Genomic DNA, 22138 nt, shown 5'->3' with positions numbered 1-22138 from the left:
TTATTTATTTTTCTGTGGGTTTATAACCACTTTCAGTGGTCAGTTATTCAAATTCCTGCCTGTCACTTCTGCAATAACAAGATGTTCAATATGGTGTGTGTGTGTGTGTGTGTGTGTGTGTGTGTGTGTGTGTGTGTTTTTTTTATTTTATTTTTTCCTTTTTTTATATTGCCAATGTGGGGGTTGCATGACCGCCTGCCACTCTCCTTCCCTGATCTAAGGACTACAGTTGGAGTGGCTGAGTTTCACCTCGGACTTCAGCTAGGCAGTCAAGTCACTGCACATTGGCGATGTGAACAAAGACATTTAGCTGCAGAATTTAAAAAAAGCACACAGTGTAGTACATCTTGTTCCTGCAGAAGGGCTGGCAGGAAATGGAATTGCTTACTTTTTCCAGACTAAATTGCAGCGGAGGGGGGAACGGGCGGAGGAGACGGCTCACTACAGACTCCCGAGCTGACAAGGAGAAGGGGAGCAGCGGGATGATGGAGGCCTGTAAACTGACCACAGTATCATGTATCGGCAGCAATGATTACCGTGGTCAGCACACTAAAGTGGGGGGGGCACAGGAACAGGCAGGATCAACCAGGTTTATTACAACATAGACTGGGAAGAATGACACCACAGAAGCACTGTGCGGCTTAACATGCTTTAAAGCAGGGGTAGGCAACATTGGCCCTCCAGCTCTTTTGAAACTACAAATCCCATCATACCTTTGCCTCTAGGAGCCATACCTGTGATTGTTGGGGGCTTGCATTGTCTCATTGGATTTGTAGTTTCAAAACAGCTAGAGGGCCGAGTCCTTAACCTCTAGAGATCCGCGCTATAGCCGAATGACGGCTACAGCGCGGACCTGCTTTGCCGGGACAACGTCTATTGATGTCGTCCCGTGCACAAGCGGCCTGCGCGCCCCCTGAGGGGTGCGATCGGCGAGTCTATGAGACTCGCCTGATCATGGATCCGAGCAAGGGGTCGATCCCGACCCCTTACCACGTGATCAGCTGTCAGCCAAATGACAGCTGATCATGTGACAAAACAGAGTCGGTAATCGGCTATAAAAAAAGAGCCGATCACGGCCAGCTTACCAGTGACACCCATTGGTGCCCACAGTGACACCCATCAGTGCCCACAATCTGCCACAAAAACAGTGCTGAACCTCAGTGCCACATATCCGTGCCCATCAGTCCCATCTATCAGTGGTACCCATCCGTGCCGCCTTATCTGTGCCTATCAGTGCCCACCAGCGCCGCCTCATCAGCGCAATTCAATGAAGGAGAAAAATTACCTGTTTGCAAAATTTTATAACCAACTATTAAACATGATTATTTATTTATTTTTGCTTCTTTTTTGCATCTTTTTTGTTTAGCAAGAAATAAAACTCCCAGCTGGAATTAAATACCACCAAAAGATAGCTCTATTTGTGGGAAAAAAATGATAAAAATTTTATTTGGGTACGGTGTTGTATGACTGCACAATTGTCCATTCAAAGTGCATCAGTGCTGAAAGCTGAAAATTGGTCTGGGCAGGAGGGGGGTTTAAGTGCCCAGTAAGCAAGTGGTTAAACAAGAATTTAACTTATCCGGTTTATGATGCACAGGGCTTGAAAGACCCCTTGGCAAGAAATTGGCGTCCTTATTAAAAGCTTCCCTTTTCTTTGGTCAGTTCAGTTATTCGGTCAGCTGTTGCCGCAATTGGTATCTGCCAGTCCGTAGTAGATGACAGGCCTAACCAGGAGAATGATCTGGCTGAAAATAAGTCAGATATTCCTCGAGCGCTGTGTTTTGCTGTTGACGCCTTTTAAAGGATTCAATACAGCAGGTATCTAATTTTTGGCTCTTGTCTGTATATATGCACAGACTTTTGTGGCTTAAGAACTGATCAGCCAAGCTTCCTTGTAAAAAGTTATTGGCAGGTTTCCCCTTTCATGGGGAAAGTTTATTTGGTGATTACTTAGACAAATATATCCAAAAGATTTCCAGGGGGAAGAGTTCTCTACTTCCTGTGAAGAAAAGCACCAGGCGTCCCTTGTTTAAAACCTCAGGGACTGCTTCCTCAAGTGTCCCAGCGCCAAAGCAGTTCCGCCGCCAACAGGGCCCTGGAGCCAGGGACAAGCCGCAAGGCCAGGGCCCGAAACTCTTCTGAACCCAACACCAAATCCTCCTTTTTGAGGGGACACCCCCACTCTATTGGTTGGGGGGAAGGCTGCTGCACTTTGCAGACGTTTGGAGAACAATATTTCTGGATGAGTGGGTCATCTCAACTATATCCCATGGTTACAAGCTGGAGTTGCAAGGGTGGTTCCCCCTCAGAGGTTTATATTGGTGTTCCCTCAGATCCTCCAAAAAGAGACATATTGTTTCAAGCACTACATCATTTAGTGCATCAAGGAGTGATTGTAGAGGTTCATGTACCCTTAAGGGGCATAGGGTTTTACTCTAACCTGTTTATGGTTCAAAAACCAAATGGGGACACAAGGCCCATTTTGGACCTAAGATCCCTGAACCAGTATCTACTGATTCAGTACTTTTGGATGGAGTCTGTCTGCTTAGAAGTAGTCTCACTCCAGATGGGAGACTTTCTAGCCTCCCTATAAAAGATGCGTATTTACATGTACCTATCTTTCAGCCTCATCAGAGGTTCCTGTGATTTGCAGTAGAGGAACGTAATTTTCTATTTGTGGCTCTACCCTTCGGGCTTGCTACAGCTCCCTGGGTGCTCACAAAAAGGTCCTAGCACCAGAACTGGGTCTTTTTTGGGCCCAAGGGATCTTGGTGATCGGGTATCTGGACGACCTCCTAGAGCCTGTAGTGAGTGATCTCTGAGCAGAACAGAGCATAGCATGCACAGGGAAAGCTTAGGCTGGATCATAAAAACCAAAAAGTCAACCCTGAGACCAGCTCAAAGTCTAAAGTATTTAGGTCTGATCCTAGATACAGTCCAAGCAAGGGTATTTTTGCCACCCGTTTAGGATTTGTCCTGAAGGATCAGGTGCATCAGATAAGAGGCACCAGACAACCCTTCATTCAGCTCTGTATGAGTCTTCTAGGGAGGATGGTGTTTTCCGAGCAGTGCCCTATGCCCAACTCCATTTCAGGCATTTACAACAAGACATCTTGTTGACTTGGAACAGAAGAGGACAAGCCCTGGATTATCCATCGTTCTTCTCTCCTCGGGCATGCTTAAGCCTAAACTGGTTACAGGATCAGAACCTGTGTAAGGGAAAATCCTTCCTCCTGGTAACTTGGAAAGTACTGAGTACAGATGCCAATCTCTCAGGATGGGGAGCAACCCTAGAGAGGTTCACAGGGCAAATGGTCAAGGACAGAACAGATCCTGCCCATCAATGTCCTGGAATTATGGGCAGTACATCTGGCCCTACGGTCCTGAACAGGGGAACTTCAGGACTGCCCTATCAGGGTTCAGTCCAGCAATGCCACTGCAGTGGCCTATATAAACTACCAAGGCAATACCAGGAGTCGTTCAGCTCTGAAGGAGGTGAACCACATACTATTATAAACAAGGGCAGAAAAAACTAAGCTTAACTTACCGACCAGCCCGCAAACAACCAAGTAAACCTGTTGAACATTATGCGTTAAAAGCAGGGGTTACGTCTGCACACATTTGCAAATGCATACCCTTTATGAACCACATACTAGCCATGTGCCGATTTATATTTCGGCAGTCCATATCCCGGGAGTAGAGAACTGGAAGGCAGATTATCTCAGCTGTCAGCAGATCTACCTGAGGGAATGGTCCCTACATCCAGGGGTGTTCCAGGAAATTTGCCAGCGTGGGGAGGGCCAGAGGTCGACCTACTGGCATCCAGGTTCAACAACAAGCTACAGCAGTTTGTGTCCCAAACAAGAGATCCTCTGGCAATCGGAGCAGATGCCAGTACCCCCTGGTTTATGCTTTCCCTCTGATCCCTCTCCTCCCACATTTGTTGTGTAGAATTCAGAGAGAGGGGGTTCCAGTCATTCTGGTGGCACCAGCCTGGCCCAGAAAGCCCTAGTTCCCAGAGATTGTGAGACTGACAATAGACGGGCCATGAACACTTCCAGATTGCCCCAATCTACTGTCTCAAGGTCCTATATTCCACCCCAATTTACAGTTTCTAAATCTGACGGGGTGGCTATTGAAGCCAGAAGGTCTTAAAGGACAGCGGTATCTTGGGGCAAGTGGTGTCTACCCTAGTAAATGCTAGAAAAGTGGTCAGAAGACTTGAAATATGTGATTGGGAGAATTATTTTTTTTCTACAGTCAGCTGTGGAAATCAGATTGGCTTTGAAAGAGTACTGACAGGGCTGAAAATCTGACCTCCGATTGTACTCAAAGGCCTATAGCCTCCCATTCGCTGGTCTGAACCTTAATGCAGGGGGCAACTTGTTTGCTCCCCCCCATTAAATCACCTATGTGTCCTTGGGACTTGAACTTGGTGCTGTCTGTGTTTATAGAAACAACCATTTGGGCCTATCAAAAAAAAATCCCTTTAGGCCCCTTTCACACGGATGATCCGTTCAGGTCCGCCTGTCAGTTTTTATTTTTTTTTTTTTTTATTTTTTTTTTTAGGCGGTCCTTAACGGACACTCCAAAGAGGTCTATGGAAGGATGGTTGTCAGCAGTGACATGTCCGCTGACATCCGACCTGCTCTGATCCGAAAAAATGTGACGGAGGAAAAACCTATTTTTCCATCCGACATCGAATCGGGTGACGATGGACTCTACAGTCCATCTTCATCCGATTGCCCCATAGGGGAAAGTGGCACTCTGACATGTCTGCCCCTGCACAGTGTGCAGAGCCGGACCTGTCATCTGCCTTCTCAGCGGGGATTGACGGAGCGATCCCCCGCTGAGCAAAGCAGGCTCCGTACATGGACACGTCAGTTTGAAGGAGCCCTTAGACTTGCTGTCATGCAAGCTAGCCTTTCTGATGTCCATCAGCTTGGCTAGAAGGGTGTCGGAGTTGGTGGCCCTTTCATGTATAGAACCATACTTGACCCTTCACCACGACAGGGTCGTGTTACAACCTGTTCCATCCCTTTTGCCAAAAGTGGTGTCGGGCTTTCTTTTAAATCGGGACATTGTTTTGCCTCGTTCGGCGGAAGAGAGACGACTGCATTCTTTGGACGGACACTCAAGGTTTATTTGTCTAGATCTGTGGAGCGCCAAGGATCAGACTCCTTTTTTGTTTTACCAAAAGCACCAAAGAAGGGCAGGCAGCTTCCAAAACTCATTGCCTATTTCGTCCATTAATTGGTCATTCAGGCCTACGGCCTGAAATGTAAGGCTCCTCCCTTTTTAGGCCAGTGATGGCGAACCTTGGCACCCCAGATGTTTTGGAACTAAATTTCCCATGATGCTCATGCACTCTGCAGTGTAGTTTAGCATCATGGGAAATGTAGTTCCAAAACATCTGGGGTGCCGAGGTTCACCATAATTTCTTTAGCAAGAGAGCTCATTCTACCAGGGGTGTAAGAACCTCCTGAGCTTTTCACCATCAGGTATCTGTGGCTCTGATTTGTAAGGCTGCTACCTGGTCTTCAGTGCATAAGTTCACAAAATTTTATCAATGGATGTTCGAGCAGCCAAGGATTCGGCTTTCGACCCTAGTGTACTGCAGGCTGCCTTTATAAGGTCTGATAGCTTTTGTTTGGCAGGGTGTCTCCCTCCCCTCAAGGCTATTGCTCTGGGACATCCCAATAGATAATGAATATTGGCCTAACTCTGTGTCCCATGATGTATGAAAAAGAAAATGGGATTTTTTTTGTCATACTTTCCTGTAAAATCCTTTTTCTTTGAGTACATCATGGGACACAGAGGTCCCTCCCCTCTTTTTGAGGATTCAGTGCTTGCTACAAAATTGAAGTACTTCCTGTATGGGAGAGGTTATATAGGGGATCACTTCCTGTCTGAAGACCTTTGGTCTACCAGTGTTTGTTCACCTGGACATGAAGTATAACCCAGTAGGTAATGAATATTAGCTTAACTCTGTGTCCCATGATGTACTCAAAAAAAAAAAAAAAAAATATACAGGTAAGTGACAAAAAACCTTCTTTTTTTTTTTTTTTTTTTTTTTTTTTGGTACAGGATATAATATTGTACATTCCCTTAAAAGATAAAATAAATGAGTCTTTGTACTATGGAATATGTTGCAAGGTAAATACATTTTCTGATAAACTGTGGCCCATGGATTCATTTACCTACTTAATGATTAATCCACTTGTGTTTAGTCTTGGCATATACATCACCTATTGTTCTGGGGTACTGATGCTTGTGTCAGAGATCAATGCATTGAGCTCAACTATTTCAGAAATGGCATGCAACTACTTTGTCATTCAAGTCTGCTGCAGTTGTGTAGCACAATTGGCTTTGTGTACTACATAAAGACTAAAAAAAGCAATAGTAGGCTGCAATATGTTTTGATTTTGGGTTTAATTCCACTTTCATGTTCCTGCTTTGTCTGCTGTGTAGACAATTGACAGGCAGACTTTCTCAGCCCACAGCACTTGAACCCAGCGCTGTAATCTTACACCCAGAGATGTTTCAGGACCTGTGTCACAGGTGGGCAATGCCAGATTTTGGACTTTCTGGCCTACGGGTTCAGCAGCAAACTGGACATGTTTGTTTCCATGTGCAGGTATTCCCTAGAGGAAGCAGTAGATGTTCTTGTGGCTCTATGGGATCAGTAAACCCTGGAGCTCCTTTCTCGTCTGCTTTGCAGGATCATGATGGGGGGGAGGGAGGGGGGGAACAATACATACTGGATGAAAACAATACATATTGTCTTCCACACTGACACGTTTCTGCCCTATGTGGGCCCATATAGGGCAGAAACGTGAGAGTGGAGGAAATATATATTGTATTTATCCTGTTCTAATAAAGCATTGCATTTAACTCCAGAAACTGGTGCCTGTACCACGTGTTTACACTGAAGTCTTTGCTGACAGGAGCCTCTGTGCACCACCACTTAGGCCCCTTTCACACATGCGGACATTATGTCCGTATTTCATCCATCCGTTTGCGGATGAAATACGGACATACATGCATTCCTATGGGATAGCGGGTGTCTGCGGATAAACATCCGCAGACACCCGCTATCGTCCGCCTCCGCTACTGTCCGATTCTGCAGACGGAGGAAAATCCTATTTTTATATCCGTCTGCAGAGCGGATCGGATGAACACGGACAGACAGTCCGTGCTCATCTGATCCCCCATAGAGGAGAGCGGAGAGCTGACAGGGCAGTCCCCGCACAGTGTGCAGAGACCGCCCTGTCCGCCGCCGGCTCAGCGGGGACAACGGAGCGATCCCCACTGATCAAGCGGATCATCGCTCATCCGTCCCGTGTGAAAGGGGCCTTACACCCAAGGCAAGCTGTTTGGGTTGAGTAGTGGGTTTGTGTCTTCCTGAGATCTAGTACACTGACACGTTAAAGCTCCCAGAGACTTTTCGTGGGCTTTCAAGGACAGATTTTCTACACTGTACTAATCTTTGGCTGAATCCCAGGATTTTAGAGACAGGGACATCTCTGAATCTTTTATTTCTACAATGCTAAATGCTAGGAAGGCTACTTCCCCCAAGGTCTATGAACATAGAAGGCATACTTCATTTGCAGTGAGTCTTTAAACTTTCACTTTAGGAGTTTCTACATGAGACAAATCCTCTCCTTCCTGCAGCTCTGTCGGCACCATGGTTTGGCTTTCATCAGTATTGAGGACCAGGGTTCTGCCTTTTTTTTTTTTTCTCTTGTTAGTAGGGACGCTTGCCATTTTTTCTTTTTGACCTTTTGTTCAGGGATTTTCCTATGTAGCGCCCACTGTGCCTCTTTGGAATGTGAAACTGATTCTTGCTGCACTTCAGAAGTTGCTGTTTGAACACATTCAAGCCCTTTTTCTCTCTGCTCTCATCCACAAGATGGTGGTCACCTCTACAAGGCGATTGACTGACTGAACTAGTGACTTTAATGTTTAGGCCCTGATAGGTTCTGCTTTTAATCTGAATGAGAACTTTGTCCTCCCATCCCTTTTATTCTAGTTAAAGCGATTTTGTAAAGTAAAAAAAAAAAAAAACAACCTCTCTGTACTTACCTGCTCTGTGCAATGGAATCGCAGAACGGCCCTGAAGCTCCTTTTCCCGGGTTACATGCCGGCGCTCCTGTCTCCCCTTCTCTGTCCATCTTCCCTAAGGGAAGCAGCTTCCCGTTTGGGGCACTTGTGCATGCTCACTTGGCACAGACAAGGGGACTAGACCCTGCCGCGTCATTGGAGCTGATTGATGGGAGTGGGAGCCAACGACTCCTGTTGCTATCAATCTGCCCAGTAAGGAGGGAGACAGCGGCGAGAGCAACATTCCTATTTGTTATCCTAGAAAAACTCTGCAGGGGTACACCAATTTCTTCTACTATCTCAAGTTGGCTCAGGTAGACCATTCTCCAGCTTGTGGTCTCCAGGATCAGGTTCCACCCTTTGCTATCAAGGCTTTCACCACTAGATCAGTGTCTTGGGCTTTCAGGAATCAAACAACTGTTTTGCCAGCTGTCACCTGGTCTTCCATTCATGTTCTACTGGTAGGATGGGGGGGGGGCGTGTTGCTGCCTCATCTGATGCACATTCCCTAAGATGGCTCTTTATGCTGCAGCTTGTCCCTGGGTCCCTGTATTTGTTTAAAGTTTTTGTTGCCTCCGCTTAAGTTTGACTGCTTTTGGGAGCTGTGAAGTTTTCTAATGCCCCCCTCAGACAAAGAAAATAGGATTTTTGTACTCGCTGTAACACACGCTTTTTTTTTCTTCTTGGAAACCATTGAGGGACACGTCCAACCCCCTGAGTTTATTATCATGGTCTTGGTACTGCTTTGCTACAAACCTGAGGCATGCTGGTAGAAAGGATTATTGGTAACTGGCCTGCAGGTTGTGTATTGTGGTATTATTTAATATCTATCTCTATCTATCTATCTATCTATCTATCATGAAAGACTTCACGTGTCCCTTAATGGAGTCCATTATACTAGAAGTACACAAATATTGTTTTGCAGGTGTTATTTATTTTGCCATATTGTAAGCTGTAATAGTGCTACTGTTTTGAATGAAAAGTACTGTGTTATTGTATTATGAGAGATCATATAATTGCTCTGAGAAGTCTGCTATATAGCCACAGAGCCGTTTTTGTAAGATGCAGTACACTGACATCAGTAGGAATATTTTCCTCTTTAAACGAGCCTGTGTGGCAGTGCGTGGAATTTAATTTGTACCCTTGCAATGAATTTATATTTTTAAATCTTTTAGCTACCTACACCGAACATGCCTATGGGTCCGGCAGGAATGAATCAGAGTGGCACTCCACAGCCACCACGTTCACACAACATGCCTTCAGAAGGAATGGTAGGAGGGGGCCCGCCTGCACCACACATGCAGAACCAGATGAACGGCCAGATGCCTGGTAAGATTCTCTCCCCCTAGGTATTAACACCATGGTTGCTAGGCAACCAATGGACGTGCAGGCTCAGGGGATACTAGATTGCTGATGACAAAACTGCCTTGAATACCCTGAAGTGCAAGCTCTCTTACAGTTTGTTAGCTACAGAGCTACGTGACCTGTATTCACTGTTTATCTTTCTGCCCTTGGGCTTTGATGTGGCTGACACACAGCATTGCTGTGATGAACAGAACTGTCTAAATTTAGTCTGTGTGAAACCACACAGTACAGCTGGCTCTGAAAAGATTTTTTTGTGGAGAGATTGTCCATCGGCTTTAAAAAATCCCCTTTTGACAGTGGAGGCGTGTTTTACACGTTATATTTTGTTTTGCTTGTCACTCTTTACTGTCGGCTCATTATGGTTTGCTAATCTTCTTCCCTTTTTTTATTTATTTATTTTTTATCACGCATCAGCCTTTATATCTTTGTCTGGTCTGTTTTGTGGCATTCTCTAAAAATATTCTAATGAGAAATGGGGGGGGGGAAAAGATGCTTCAAATTGGGTATAAAGAATACCTTTTATCAAATATGTAATTTGTGCGTGTACTAAAAATATAATAATTTTACACTTTTAGCTGCGCTTCCAATGACTTCTGTTAGAAGTCCATGAAAGCACATCACAAAACTACATGCTGCATCTTTGATGCACTTTCAGAAAACATGCTCTAACAGAAGTAATTGGGAGGGCACCTAAAATGTGGATACTGTCAGTGTACCGGTGTGAACCTGGCCTAATACCCTTTCATAAGATGCTTATGTTATGAATTAAAGAGGAGCTGCACCTAAAAAAAAAAAAAAAAAAAAAAAAAAAAATTAAAAGCCAGCAGCTACTAATATTGCAGCTGCTGACTTTTAATAAAATCACACTTACCTGTCCCAGGTTCCAGCGATGTCGGCGGCAGATGACGAGCGATCGCTCGTCTCGCTGCTGCCACCGCTACCATCCTCTGTCAGGGAATCGGGAAGTGAAGCATGACGGCTTCACTGCCCGGTTCCCTACTGCGCATGCGTGAGTCGCGCTGCGCGTCTCTTATGGTCCCCCGCTGTGTCTCTGGGAACTGTGTGTTTCCCAGAACACAACTGGGGGCGGGGCATCTGCGGGGGTTCTGCGGCGGTCTGGCCGGAAGTGTGTGCAGTTACCTGGATTATCCAGGTAACTGCACCCCCTCCCCCCTGAAAGGTGCCGATTGTGGCACCGGAGGGGGGGAGGGATCAGAATAGCGGAACTTCCCCTTTAGGGTGAAGAACCGCTTTAAGGGGCATCTCAAATAAATGTCATAGTGTGTTAAACACAACGATTTTGTGTAAATCTAAATTTGGATTAACAGACTTGGCTAACAGAATAGGGAATTCAGGCCTTTTCCCCTTTTTTTTCAAAGTAAACTTTGAACCACTAGCAACGGGTCAGTATGTTATGAGATACTCAGAAGTGAAATCGAAATCCCTGTTGTAAGCAAAGCCTCAAGGCATGTTTCTTTGGTCAGTTTCACAGTGCTGCCTTCTTTGGACGTTGTAGTCCATGGGTATGCTTCAGCTGTTAGTCCCTTGATCTAGTCCGAGAGAATTTACAAAATGGTCCTCTCTAGCAAGCAGGCTTATGAAACGCCACAAGTCTGTTGGAGATCCCAGCCTTTGGGGGGAATGAAAAAGCTATGATATCACCAGCAGAGGGATGTAGCAGAAGTCAACTTAAAATTTTGCTAAAGTATTCCAAGAAATTATTTTCTGTATATACTGTAAAGCTTATTTTCAGAAACAGATTGCTCTATGGATATGCTATGCACATGGCCTTTGTCCTCTTTTTAACGGCAATAAAAATAACAAACATGTCATACTTACCTGCTCTGTAATGACGTTGCACAGAGTAGCCCTAATCCTTCTCTTCCCGGGTCTCCCGGAAGCAGCTTGCAATGGGGGCACCCAAGCAGGTTCGCTCCCGAGCCGCTGCTGTGTGTCCATTCACACACACACACAGCTGTGTCTTGGCCCTGCCCCACCCCCTCCTCTCTTCATTCGCTCACTGGCTGTGACTGATTGCATCGGAAACCAATGGCTCTGGTCTAGGAATTTTGATCTGAGCATGCGTGGCACTTTTTTCGTCGCAGTAGGCTACACATGATCGGAGCATTTTGTCAGAAAATTTTACGGACAAGTTGGAAAACTTGGTCCGTCGGATACTCAGACGGAAACAGTCCGATGGAGACCACACACAGTCACATTATCCGACAAAACGGTCCGATAGGACACATTCCGTCGGAATCTCCGACCGTGTGTACAAGGGCTAAGAGTCCATTCACACAGAGGCAACTTTGGATCCGACTTCAAGTCGCGCTACATGAAAAAAATCAATGTAAGTGAATGGATCCGTCTTAATGCACACTACTGCAGTTGCTCCGACTTCAGAAAGGATTCCTGTACTACTTCAATCCGTCTTCTAGGCAACTGGTACCCGTAGAATTCAATGGAAGTCTCCTCCAAGTTGGATTGCCATCTATATTGAATCAACTTTACAGGAAACGTCGCTTCTCTAATAATAAAAACAGACATGGGTCTCTTCCCGTCAACGCTGGCCATTGGTTGTCGGGGTCTGCGGGCAAGGGGGGGCCTTATTGGAATCCGGGAGCGTCCCCCTACCCATTCACCTGAGGGGGAAAAAAGTGTCAATAAAAAAACACTACACAGGTTTTTAAAGTAATTTTATTAGGCAGCTCCGGTGGTCTTCTTCCGACTTTACCGCTCTCTTCGGCCTCTTCTCCCGCTATCCGGTTCTTATGCCTGCTCCTCTGCTATCATCTTCCAGCTCTTTTGCTAATGGTGGCCCAGTCTTCCCTCTTCTCTTCCTTCGCCTTCTTCCCTCTTCTCTTCCTCCAATGTTGACTCTCCCGTTGTAACACCGTGTGATTGGTGTGCAACGACTTAGATAGGCATGGGGCATGGTCACCAGGTGATGTCATAAGGGGCGGGGTCACCGGGTGACATCACCTGGTGACCAAACCCCATGCCTATATAAGTTTTTGCACACCGCTCACACGGCATTACAGTGGGAGTAAGCAGCGTGTCAACTTCGGAGGAAGAGAAGAGGGAAGAAGTCGATGCAGAAGACCGGGCCACCTCTAGCAATAGAGCTGGAAGAAGATAGCGGAGGAGCCAGGAGAAGAGGCCGAAGGGAGCACCCCCCCCCAACATTGAGGGCATGCGGCCTGGTACAGTTCGGGGGGGGGGGGGTCGCTCGCTTGTCCCCACCCCCTTTCCTGGCCGGGCTGGGTGCTCGGATAAGGGTCTGGTATGAATTTTGGGGGGACTCCCGTGCCTTTTTTTTGGGCGTAGGGGGTTCCCCTTAAAATCCATACCAGACCTAAGGGCCTGGTATGCTCTTGGAGGGGAACACATGCCGGTATTTTTATTTAATATTTGGCATGGAGTTCCTCCCTCGAGAGCTGATTATTCTGGCCTGGGGACGACTTGAAGTCTTGTAAGTCTCCCCAAGTCGCGCTGTGATTCATACTCAAGTTGTGTCCAAGTTGCCTCCCAAAGTCGCGCTGCAAGTCGTGTTGCCCCTGTGTGAATGGACTCTTAGTGGTGTCTTGTTCCATACCTTTTTGTTACTGCTGCAATAAACGTATATTTGGTGGTGATACCCACCTTCACACATTGAGGTTGATCACAAGGTCTAGAACACTCTTAAAGTGGTTGTAAACCCCTCTGTGCAACTTGTACCTATAGGTAAGCCTATAATCAGGCTTCCTTTTAAGGTACTGTAAATATCTCCTAAACGTGCGCTATTTAGGAGATACTTACCTTTGTAGTGCACCGATTATGTCATCAGCACATGTGCTGTGAAGAAACAGCCCTCCGTGCTGTGACTGATGGTGACGCATACTAGCCCATTATGCTTTTACTTTGCATGGGAAAAAAAGAGGAAATAAAACCCACCACGCTTTACTTCCTCTTTAACCACTTGCTGCCCGCCCTATAGACAATTGACGGTGGCAAAGTGGTTTCATAATCCTGATCGGACGTCATATGACGTGATCAGGATTATAAGCCGCTGCCGCCCCCGGGGGCGCGCATCGCGGCGATCGTTGTTGCGGGGTGTTAGTCTGACACCCGGCAACTACGATCTCGGTAAAGAGTCTTCGACGGAGACTCTTTACCACGTGATCAGCCGTGTCCAATCACGGCTGATCAGTGTAAATAGGAAAAGCCGGTGATCGGCTTTTCCTCACTCGCGTCTGTCAGACGCGAGTAGAGGAGAGCCGATCGGCTGCTCCTCTGACAGGGGGGGGTCTGTGCTGATCGATTATCAGCACAGCCCCCCCCCCCGAGGATGCCCACACTGGACCACCAGGGACGCCACCAGGGAAAAGGTAATCCTCCCTAGACCACCAGGGATGCCAGTCAGTATAACACCAATGCCGCCTATGAGTGCCCACCTGTGCCACATATCAGTGTCCATCAGTGCCACTTCATTGGTGCCCATCAGTGAAGGAGAAAACGTACTTATTTACAAAGTTTTGAAACTGAAACAAAAAAAAATTTTTTTTTTCAAAATTTTCGGTATTTTTTTATTTGTAGCGCAAAAAATAAAAAACGTAGAGGTGATCAAATGCCACCAAAAGAGAGCTCTATTTGTGGGGAAAAAAATGATAAAAATTTAATTTGGGTACAGTGTAGCATGACCATGCAATTGCCATTCAAAGTGCGACAGCGCTGAAAGCTCAAAATTGGTCTGGGCAGGAAGGTGTTTAAGTGCCCGGTATTGAAGTGGTTAAAGGTCCCACATCCTTTTATGTTTATGTATGGACTACTTAAAGTTAAGGTAGAGTCCATATAAAATTCAAAAGTGGTATCGAAAGCTTCTTCCTACAAGGATCCTATTAGCTGCATTCAGATTTGATTACATTTTATGAAACCTTTGAAAATGTTTCCTCTTCTAGGACCCTTTCACACGGGATCTCCTCTGATCCCTGCTGAATAGACGGATGACAGGTCTGCTGTGCAAAGCAGACATGGAGACAGCCTGCTGTTCTCTATGGGGTGGTTGGATAGAAACAGACTGCAGGGTCGGATGCTGGTGGGTGACAGCAGAGAACAATGGGTGATCTGATTGGGTCCTCCTGAAAAACACAGGTGGACCAGATCAGTCGGATGGTGTGAAAGGGGCCCTATATAAATCCACCTGTAATGTATCTTTCTTTCAATATTGTTATCCTATTGTTTTTATGTTGTGTACTATTTAGTAAATGATTATGAATAAAAGAGAAAATAACTGCTATAAAGAAACACAAAGTGCTAGCTAAAACCAAATTCGTTAAAGTGGAATTTCAACCTTAAATTGCCCAATGTATAATAATCGCCCACAGTACATTTCCCTTTAAAAATCTGTTTCTTTTCTGTCCATGCCCTGGTTTATCTATCAGTCTTTAAAGCTGCTCATTATTATCAGCAACACCAAGCTACTCATGGGGTCTACTCTTGGGGTTTCTCAGCCCCCTTCACGCTCTGTGTCCTGTGCTAGACAGGGTAAGAGTTAAGTGGAAAGTGTATTTACAAAGTTTCTCAGCCAGGCTTTGCAAAGGGATCTGTTACTACTGATGGGTATTGTTTCCAGGCAGAGGTGTCAATCACCCACTGACTTTTTGTGTGTGAAATAAAAATCTGACCATGTATTTCTAATACAGAATACTGTCAAAGGCAGAGTTGCACAGTTCTGTGTGTTTCTTATTTATTTTTTTTTTTTTTTTACTTGTCTGCATATATGTGCACATTTCATTTGTTTACTGCGGTATTTTCACTGTAACGCACACTTGAACACAAGTATTGTTTTCTTTATTCAGGACCCAACCATATGCCTATGCAAGGACCAGGACCAAACCAACACAACATGTCAAATAGTTCAATGACTATGCCTTCAAATAATCATGGTTCCATGGGAGGATATAATCATTCTGTGCCATCTTCACAAAATATGCCAGTCCAGAATCAGATGAGCTTGTCTCAAGGCCAGTCAATGGGAAACTACGGTCCCAGACCGAGCATGAATATGCAGCCAAATCAAGGTAATGACATTATATTAGAGCTGGGCTTTTAGGAGTTGAAGTAAAAGCCACCGAGTAAGCTACAGTGAGTGAAAACACAGTAACTGAATAACTACAATATATTGATGAAAACTATTGAATATTTATATCTTAAAATGACTGACTGCACTACTGTTGCCAACAGCAGGACTATGCACGCTAATGTGTTTACATATTCTGGAATGGTAAAATCAGGCCACAGCGAGCTTATGGGGTTTTACACACCCCCGCAAACCGCAAGTATAATTGAGCCCTTAATATACTGAGCGATTTACCCACACCATGCGTGCAATGCAGTGCACTTTCCTGCAGGGTTGCTGCACTGAGCCATTGAATTCTATGACATTTTGTAGGTGTGCTGCAGTTTCTGAAAGCACACCAAAACTCCTGCATTCAGAACTATTGGTGTGTTTTTAAAAAGCCCACCAAACCCGCAGAATATAATAGAAGTCCATGGCTCAGTGCAGCAAAGCTGCAAGTGCACTGCTCTGCACCCACAGATCAGTGTGAAAGCAGCCTAATGACCCTTCTTTAGAAGTGCTAATCTGCTCATTGCAAAAGTGGTGTATATGTGATGTTTAATACACTGGCCTTTTTTCCTCTTCCAGCTGGCATCACTCTCCAGGCTGCTAAAAATGTGCCAGCCTGAATGCGCTTTGTATCACTCTGCCTGGGAAGAGCCAGTGCTACAGAGGAAGCATCGGGTTATGCGGCTCCTGCTCTCTCCGCAGCCGTCTATTCCCGCCTCCATGCACTCTGATGATTTGGGATGGCAGATCAGTAACCTGTTGATCACAATCTGGGCTTGCTGACCCACCATCCCAGAGCATGGACATGCGTTTCTGGTCGCACGCTACATCAGTGGGGTTGGGCACCCCTGGTTTAGGTGTTCTGGAGAAATTTTATTTTTAATTTTAAAATTTGACAACTGAAGCACAGAAATCTCCACTATTTATTTTTATTTTTTTAATTATTGCTTTCATTCATATTTGAATGATGGCAGTCAGCTAGCCCTCCAATGTATACAAGAGGTGCATGCTTCTAAGCCAGTGATTGCCCACTTACGGAATATTAGGGGGGCTTAACTGTGGCCCCTAACATTGCTAAACATAATGTTTAGTACATGCTAGGGGAAATTATGGGCAAGGGGTGGACCCACTACAGATGTCTTTGAGGGGGAATTACTTCACAGTACAAGCAGCTATAGAGGTCAGGGATAGCTTGATTAAAGATTTTACTAATTGATGATAATTGAGAAATAATGTCTCTAGTCCGGGTACACTCTTAAGTTCAAATCTGCAAATCCTTGGGTGGCTGAATTTGTATTTATGAAATTATGCATGTATGTTTGCCATTCTATGCAGTTTGATTAGCGTTCCTCTTTAACCTGAATCTTTCCTGAGTGAAGCATGGGGGCTGTTATGACCTCTTTACTAAAATGCTATTAGCCTGGCTACTGTGCTGACTCTAATACATTCTAAATCACTGACCCAGGGCAAGTGACAACCCTTAGACAATCGGTGCGACATCTGAATTCCTTATCTGCGTGCTTGTTGTGGGGCTTCGCCTTTAGTTTTGAGGACAAAAGGGTCAGAATTACATCCAGGAAACTAGCATTGTGGAATGGCAACTTCCACTTCACTTACCCACAAAAGATTTTTGTTTAAAAAAAAAAAAAAAAAAAAAAGTTTTGGTTATACTTGATACTTTTTTTAATGTATTTTTAACTTGCATTGGAACTGTAGTAACTGCAATTTGATTGGTTTCTGAGACTAACATTTCCAGAGTCCCACATATTTGTGCATCAGCAATGATGGCATATTTAAATCTCTGCAGGGCTTGAGAAAAACCTTTTTTTGTGCTTCCTCCTGCTAATAATGTGCTAGGCACACACTTCTCAGTCTAATCAGTATGTAAGCACAGGTTTTAGCTCTACGGTTTCTTGTTAGCTGATTTAAAATTATTCATTGTCATGAAACATCTGGAGGATAGGTAGGTGGGCAGACTTTCTGTCAGGATTATAAAGACTTAGTTTTGTTCTTGCAGGATATACAAAGGACTATGTAGGCAAATATTTTGCATACAATTAGGATGGCCCCTGGAATATTTATTACAGGTTTACAAATAAATCTGCAGAAATTAAAATCTCACCAGCACAGTTGCTGTAGTCAGTGGCTTTGTATTACCATGCAGTGCTATATAGTTTAAATGTAAATGTGCAGACCTTATACTATTTTTTATTTTGCTTTGCAGGTCCCATGATACACCAGCAGTCTCCCTCACAGCAGTATAACTTGCCTCAGGGTGGTGGACAGCATTACCAAGGGCAGCAGCCACCTATGGGTATGATGGGTCAAGTTAACCAAGGAAATCACATGATGGGTCAAAGGCAAATTCCTCCATACAGACCTCCACAGCAAGGTACTGTTAGCAGTATTTGTCTAACACTGATGCTAGAAGAGCATCATGCTGTTAAAATCAGTCAATTTTGTTTTTCTAGAAGATTACTTAGAACCCCAAACATTATTCTGTATTTTCTGAAAGCAGAAGTCCTGGAAAATAAAGTGGTGGCTGTTGTCATTTTTTTCATATTGCTGAATATTTGCACAGCCATTTATCAAATGCAGACTTTCAAGAAAAAAATTACACAAATGCATTTAGTTCACACAAACGCAACATAATACCCATTTTTTTGGTAAAATATTAAAGATGATGTTTCATTAAGTAAATGAATACCAAACATGTCCAGATGGGGGCTTTGGTGAAATATCAGGGGTAAAAATAAAGGGGGGGGGGGGGGGGGCTGGAGAGCACACAGAGGGGCAGCAGAAAGCTGGCTATGAGGAGCGGAGGGGTTAGCTGCATATAAAGGAACCAATCTTTAAATTTTCTCCTCTCTGTCCTGCATGCATTAAGCAGCTGCAGGAGGAAGATTGAGAGATCAGTTCCTCTATGCCAGTGTTTCTCAATCTTTTTATCCAGTCATGGCCTTTTTCCTGGCTGTCAAATGCCTCAGAAAAAGCGACCTGAGCATGGATAACTTTTCAGAGGAACTGAGGGTTAGGGTTAAAAGTAATTTGCGTGCACACACACACACACACACACACACACACACACACACACACGGATGCATGCACATGTATCCAGCCACACAGGGGGGGGGGCGCATTAGGCCCGGTCACGATGGCGACCCCTGTGCGTCCACCCCTGCTTGCCATATTCCTGGTGAGACTGTAAGCTTTGTGAACTTATCGGCTCTTTGCCCTTGAGGCTCTTGTCCATTTTGTTACATTTGCATCTGCCCGTGACATGGCAACCAACTATGGTACCTAAACTTGTCTATAGGTAATTCTTTAAATTGCTTTTTATAGGTTATGAGTTTAGTGTTAAATGTCAGCTGTGACACTAAAATTATTGCTCCGATGTTAGCAGCAATACCCCCTGTGTTGTGCAATTATTGTTTACATATGCGTTCTGAACGTACTTGTGCGGTAGCATTTGAGTGGGTGGGAGAGTGTCGACATTTCTTTTTTTTTTTTTTTTTTTTTTTTTTTTTTTTTTTTTTTTTTCTTCATTTAACTTTATTCCTCTTACATCACCCTGCCTGTGATATGTTTGGGCTGTGAGAAGTACTTTTTATGGAGAAATCAGGGGTCTGTGTCTCCCCTGCCCTCCAGGGCAGCTGGTCAAACACAGATCAGCAGCTCTAGAAAACTGTAAAAGGATCATGGTTGCAGCTGCAGTTTTGGTATAACAACTTGCTGCCCAGGAGGAGGTTTATATATGTACGCTGGGTGGGCAGTGATTAAAAGCGGCTTTGAGGCAAGGTTATATCAAGGTAAGCTAAGAAGATGTATTTAACTCCTATCTCTAAAGCTGCACTATAGGCAGTTATAGGCAGTGCGCTAGCAGGACATCAGGGAAAAGTCCTGCCAGCAGCTTCTTAGGAGCGGTGTGTTTACCGCTCCTCCACCACTGCTCCCCATTGAAATCAATGGGGCAGAGCTGTAATACCTGGGGCGTATTGCTGGCGGTTTTAACCCTTTCTCGGCCGCTAGCGGGGGGTGAAAGCGCCCTGCTAGCGGCCGTCATGCGCCGCAAATCCAGCGGTAAAACGCCGCTAAAAATAGCACCGTTTTACCACCGACACTATGGGTGATGTGGTGTGAAACGGTTCTCGCTTACACTTTAAAGCATAACTAAAGTCGTTGCAAGCAGGCAGCCTATTTATTGCACTAGAGACATGCAGTGTCACTTATGCAATTAAAATATTTTTATATGCCTGCTCTCAGCAGTCGCTGGCTTCTAAACTAAGCAGCAAGTTCCCATCTCAGCTTGCAGCACTAGCCTGATGCTGGCATTACTGACTCCTGCACATGTACAAGAATGACGTCATCCTATGCTTGCAAAAAAAAAATGGCTGAAAGCTGGCACACAGAAGAAGATGCTGACCCCAGTGAGAAAAACATGGACCTTTTGGAGGAAAGATAGATACTGATCCCTTTAGTTCCGCTTTAACAAAATATAGCTAGTATAAGTAATCCAAAGATGTATCCTCTCCTATATCAAATGCTACATGCTGTTGCTCTCTGTCCTATCTATCCTGTGGTTGCTGAGCAGTGTGGTTGGATATTTGCCCTCCCTCCACTGCTTTCTAACAATGCTGCTAGGAAGGAGACCAATCTATATTTGGGTGCATGTCGGTGCTCTTCTTTGGCAGCAGGGTCGCGTTCATGACCATTCACTTCACCAGGGGGAAGATGAGCTTAATTCATTACACAAGTCACAATAGTAAAAATCACTGCCACTCGTCCCTAAAAAAAAAAAAAAAAAAAAAAAAATACCAGGCAGAGACCCACCCTGGCAAAGCACCTTTTTGCCATATTGATGACAAGGGCCTGTTTCCCACAACTCCAACCCAGTGCTTGTGAGGGTCTGTGGACTGGGTCTTATCCGAATCTGGAAGCTCCTTTAACAATAAGGGGGCCCTCAGATACCGCCCCCAATGTGAATGAGTATCCTACTCAAAATAAAGCAAATGCACCCAAAAAGAATGAAAATACCCAAACTTTTGACAAAAAAAAAAATATATATATATAATTTTTGACCCCCCGATGTTCATCCATCACTATTATACAATGGACATACTTTGTCTTCTGTGCCAGTTTTGGCAATGGTGCCACTAAAACAGGTTTAGTTACTACCCATAAAAAGGCATGTGCCCAATGTCCTGATTTAAATGCCATTGGAAACTAAGCTTTCTTAAATTTTATATCCAATTATTGAAAATGTGTGTGTAATTTTAGGTCCACCTCAGCAGTACTCAGGCCAAGAAGATTATTATGGTGAACAGTATAGTCATGGTGGGCAAGGAACTCCTGAAGGCATAAATCAGCAATACTATCCAGATGGTAATTATGTATATTATATTTATGTTTACATAAGTGTACGTTGTTCTGTAGCTCTCAAAACATAGAGAACGAGTAGGGCATTTCATGTCTCTGCGTACTTGGTCTCCACCCCCCCCCCCCCCCCCCCCCCCCCGAAGTAAGACTTGTTTCTGTTTTTTTGGTTTTTGAGTAGTCAAACATTGTTGCAATGTGTTTGTCTTTGCATTTTAAATGGTAATATAGCAAATTTAGTATTTATATTTATAACGTACAATTTTCTTGTACGTGGTCCCATTATATGAAAAACCATAACGTCACACAAATTGTTGCTTGTGGTTCCCTGTGCTTTTTCCTTCACTTCTTGACTCGGATGTAATGGGAAGTGAGAGGAAATTTTTTAACATTTAGATATCGGAAATGATGTCCCTTTTTAGAATGTTTCCACTCACCTCCAGGTGAAAACTGTAAAATTTGGAGTCTCTCATCACTTTCTTAGTTAATAAACAGTAACCAGGATGAATATAGTGAATGAATCTATCTAGCAGGGACAGGCAGCAATAAAAACTACACAGGGAACTAAATCCTTTGCCACTCCATCTAAAACCTAATAAATACTGTACATTTTGGCTATACATACACCTTTTTAAAGTGAAGCTAAAGTCTGCATTACTTATCTCTGCTTCAATGATCTGACACCCACAAGGTCCTGCACCAGCATCTTCTCCCCGGCTTCTTCCCGAGTACATGGTTTTGGCTGTCTTAATTGGCTGGTGTGGGATGACATCACTCCTGCGCATGCACAGGAGTTCAGTCAGTCGGGAACACAGCCACTATGCTGGAATGTAAACTGAGCTGCGGATTTGTAGTTCAGTGTACATTCTACAGAAGATGCGATTTAGGTAGGTTTATTTTCTTGCATTGCATGCTTCTTCTGCAATAAAGAGCCTGCCTGCGCATAGATTTTTAATTTTAAACTTTAAGTTTGCCTATTCTGTGCACAGTGATTTCTGATTTGGACCAGATTCTTTATTTCAAAATATTTAAATTATTTATACACTTTCTTATAGTTTTGGTAAATATACAGTCATGCTCAAAAGTTTGCATACCCTGTCAGAAGGTGACATTTTGGCATTAATATTACAAATATGACTGATCAGGCCAAAAAACTGTCTTTTATTTAAGGATAGCAATCACGTGAAGCCA

General features: G+C 44.4%; 1 protein-coding gene across 4 annotated transcripts in view; it reads left to right on the top strand.

Moving 5' to 3' along the window:
* Positions 1-22138, top strand: part of SS18 (SS18 subunit of BAF chromatin remodeling complex) — a 76944-nt gene that overhangs the window by 24061 nt on the left and 30745 nt on the right. For 3 of the 4 annotated variants that reach the window (XM_077492595.1, XM_077492596.1, XM_077492597.1), the window contains exons 4-7: positions 9279-9432; positions 15306-15527; positions 17799-17966; positions 20852-20956. In XM_077492595.1, the coding sequence (XP_077348721.1) occupies positions 9279-9432; positions 15306-15527; positions 17799-17966; positions 20852-20956 (649 nt within the window). The remainder of the gene's footprint in view (positions 1-9278; positions 9433-15305; positions 15528-17798; positions 17967-20851; positions 20957-22138) is intronic. The other variant, XM_077492598.1, reaches the window with a different exon arrangement.

Source organism: Lithobates pipiens, unplaced genomic scaffold (assembly GCF_037356315.1).
Source record: "Lithobates pipiens isolate NorthernLeopardFrog02 unplaced genomic scaffold, aLitPip1_a1.2 Scaffold_19, whole genome shotgun sequence".
In the NCBI taxonomy this organism is placed as follows: domain Eukaryota; kingdom Metazoa; phylum Chordata; class Amphibia; order Anura; family Ranidae; genus Lithobates; species Lithobates pipiens.
Note: the sequence above shows the minus strand (reverse complement) of the source record. Positions and strands in the feature narration are given on the sequence as shown.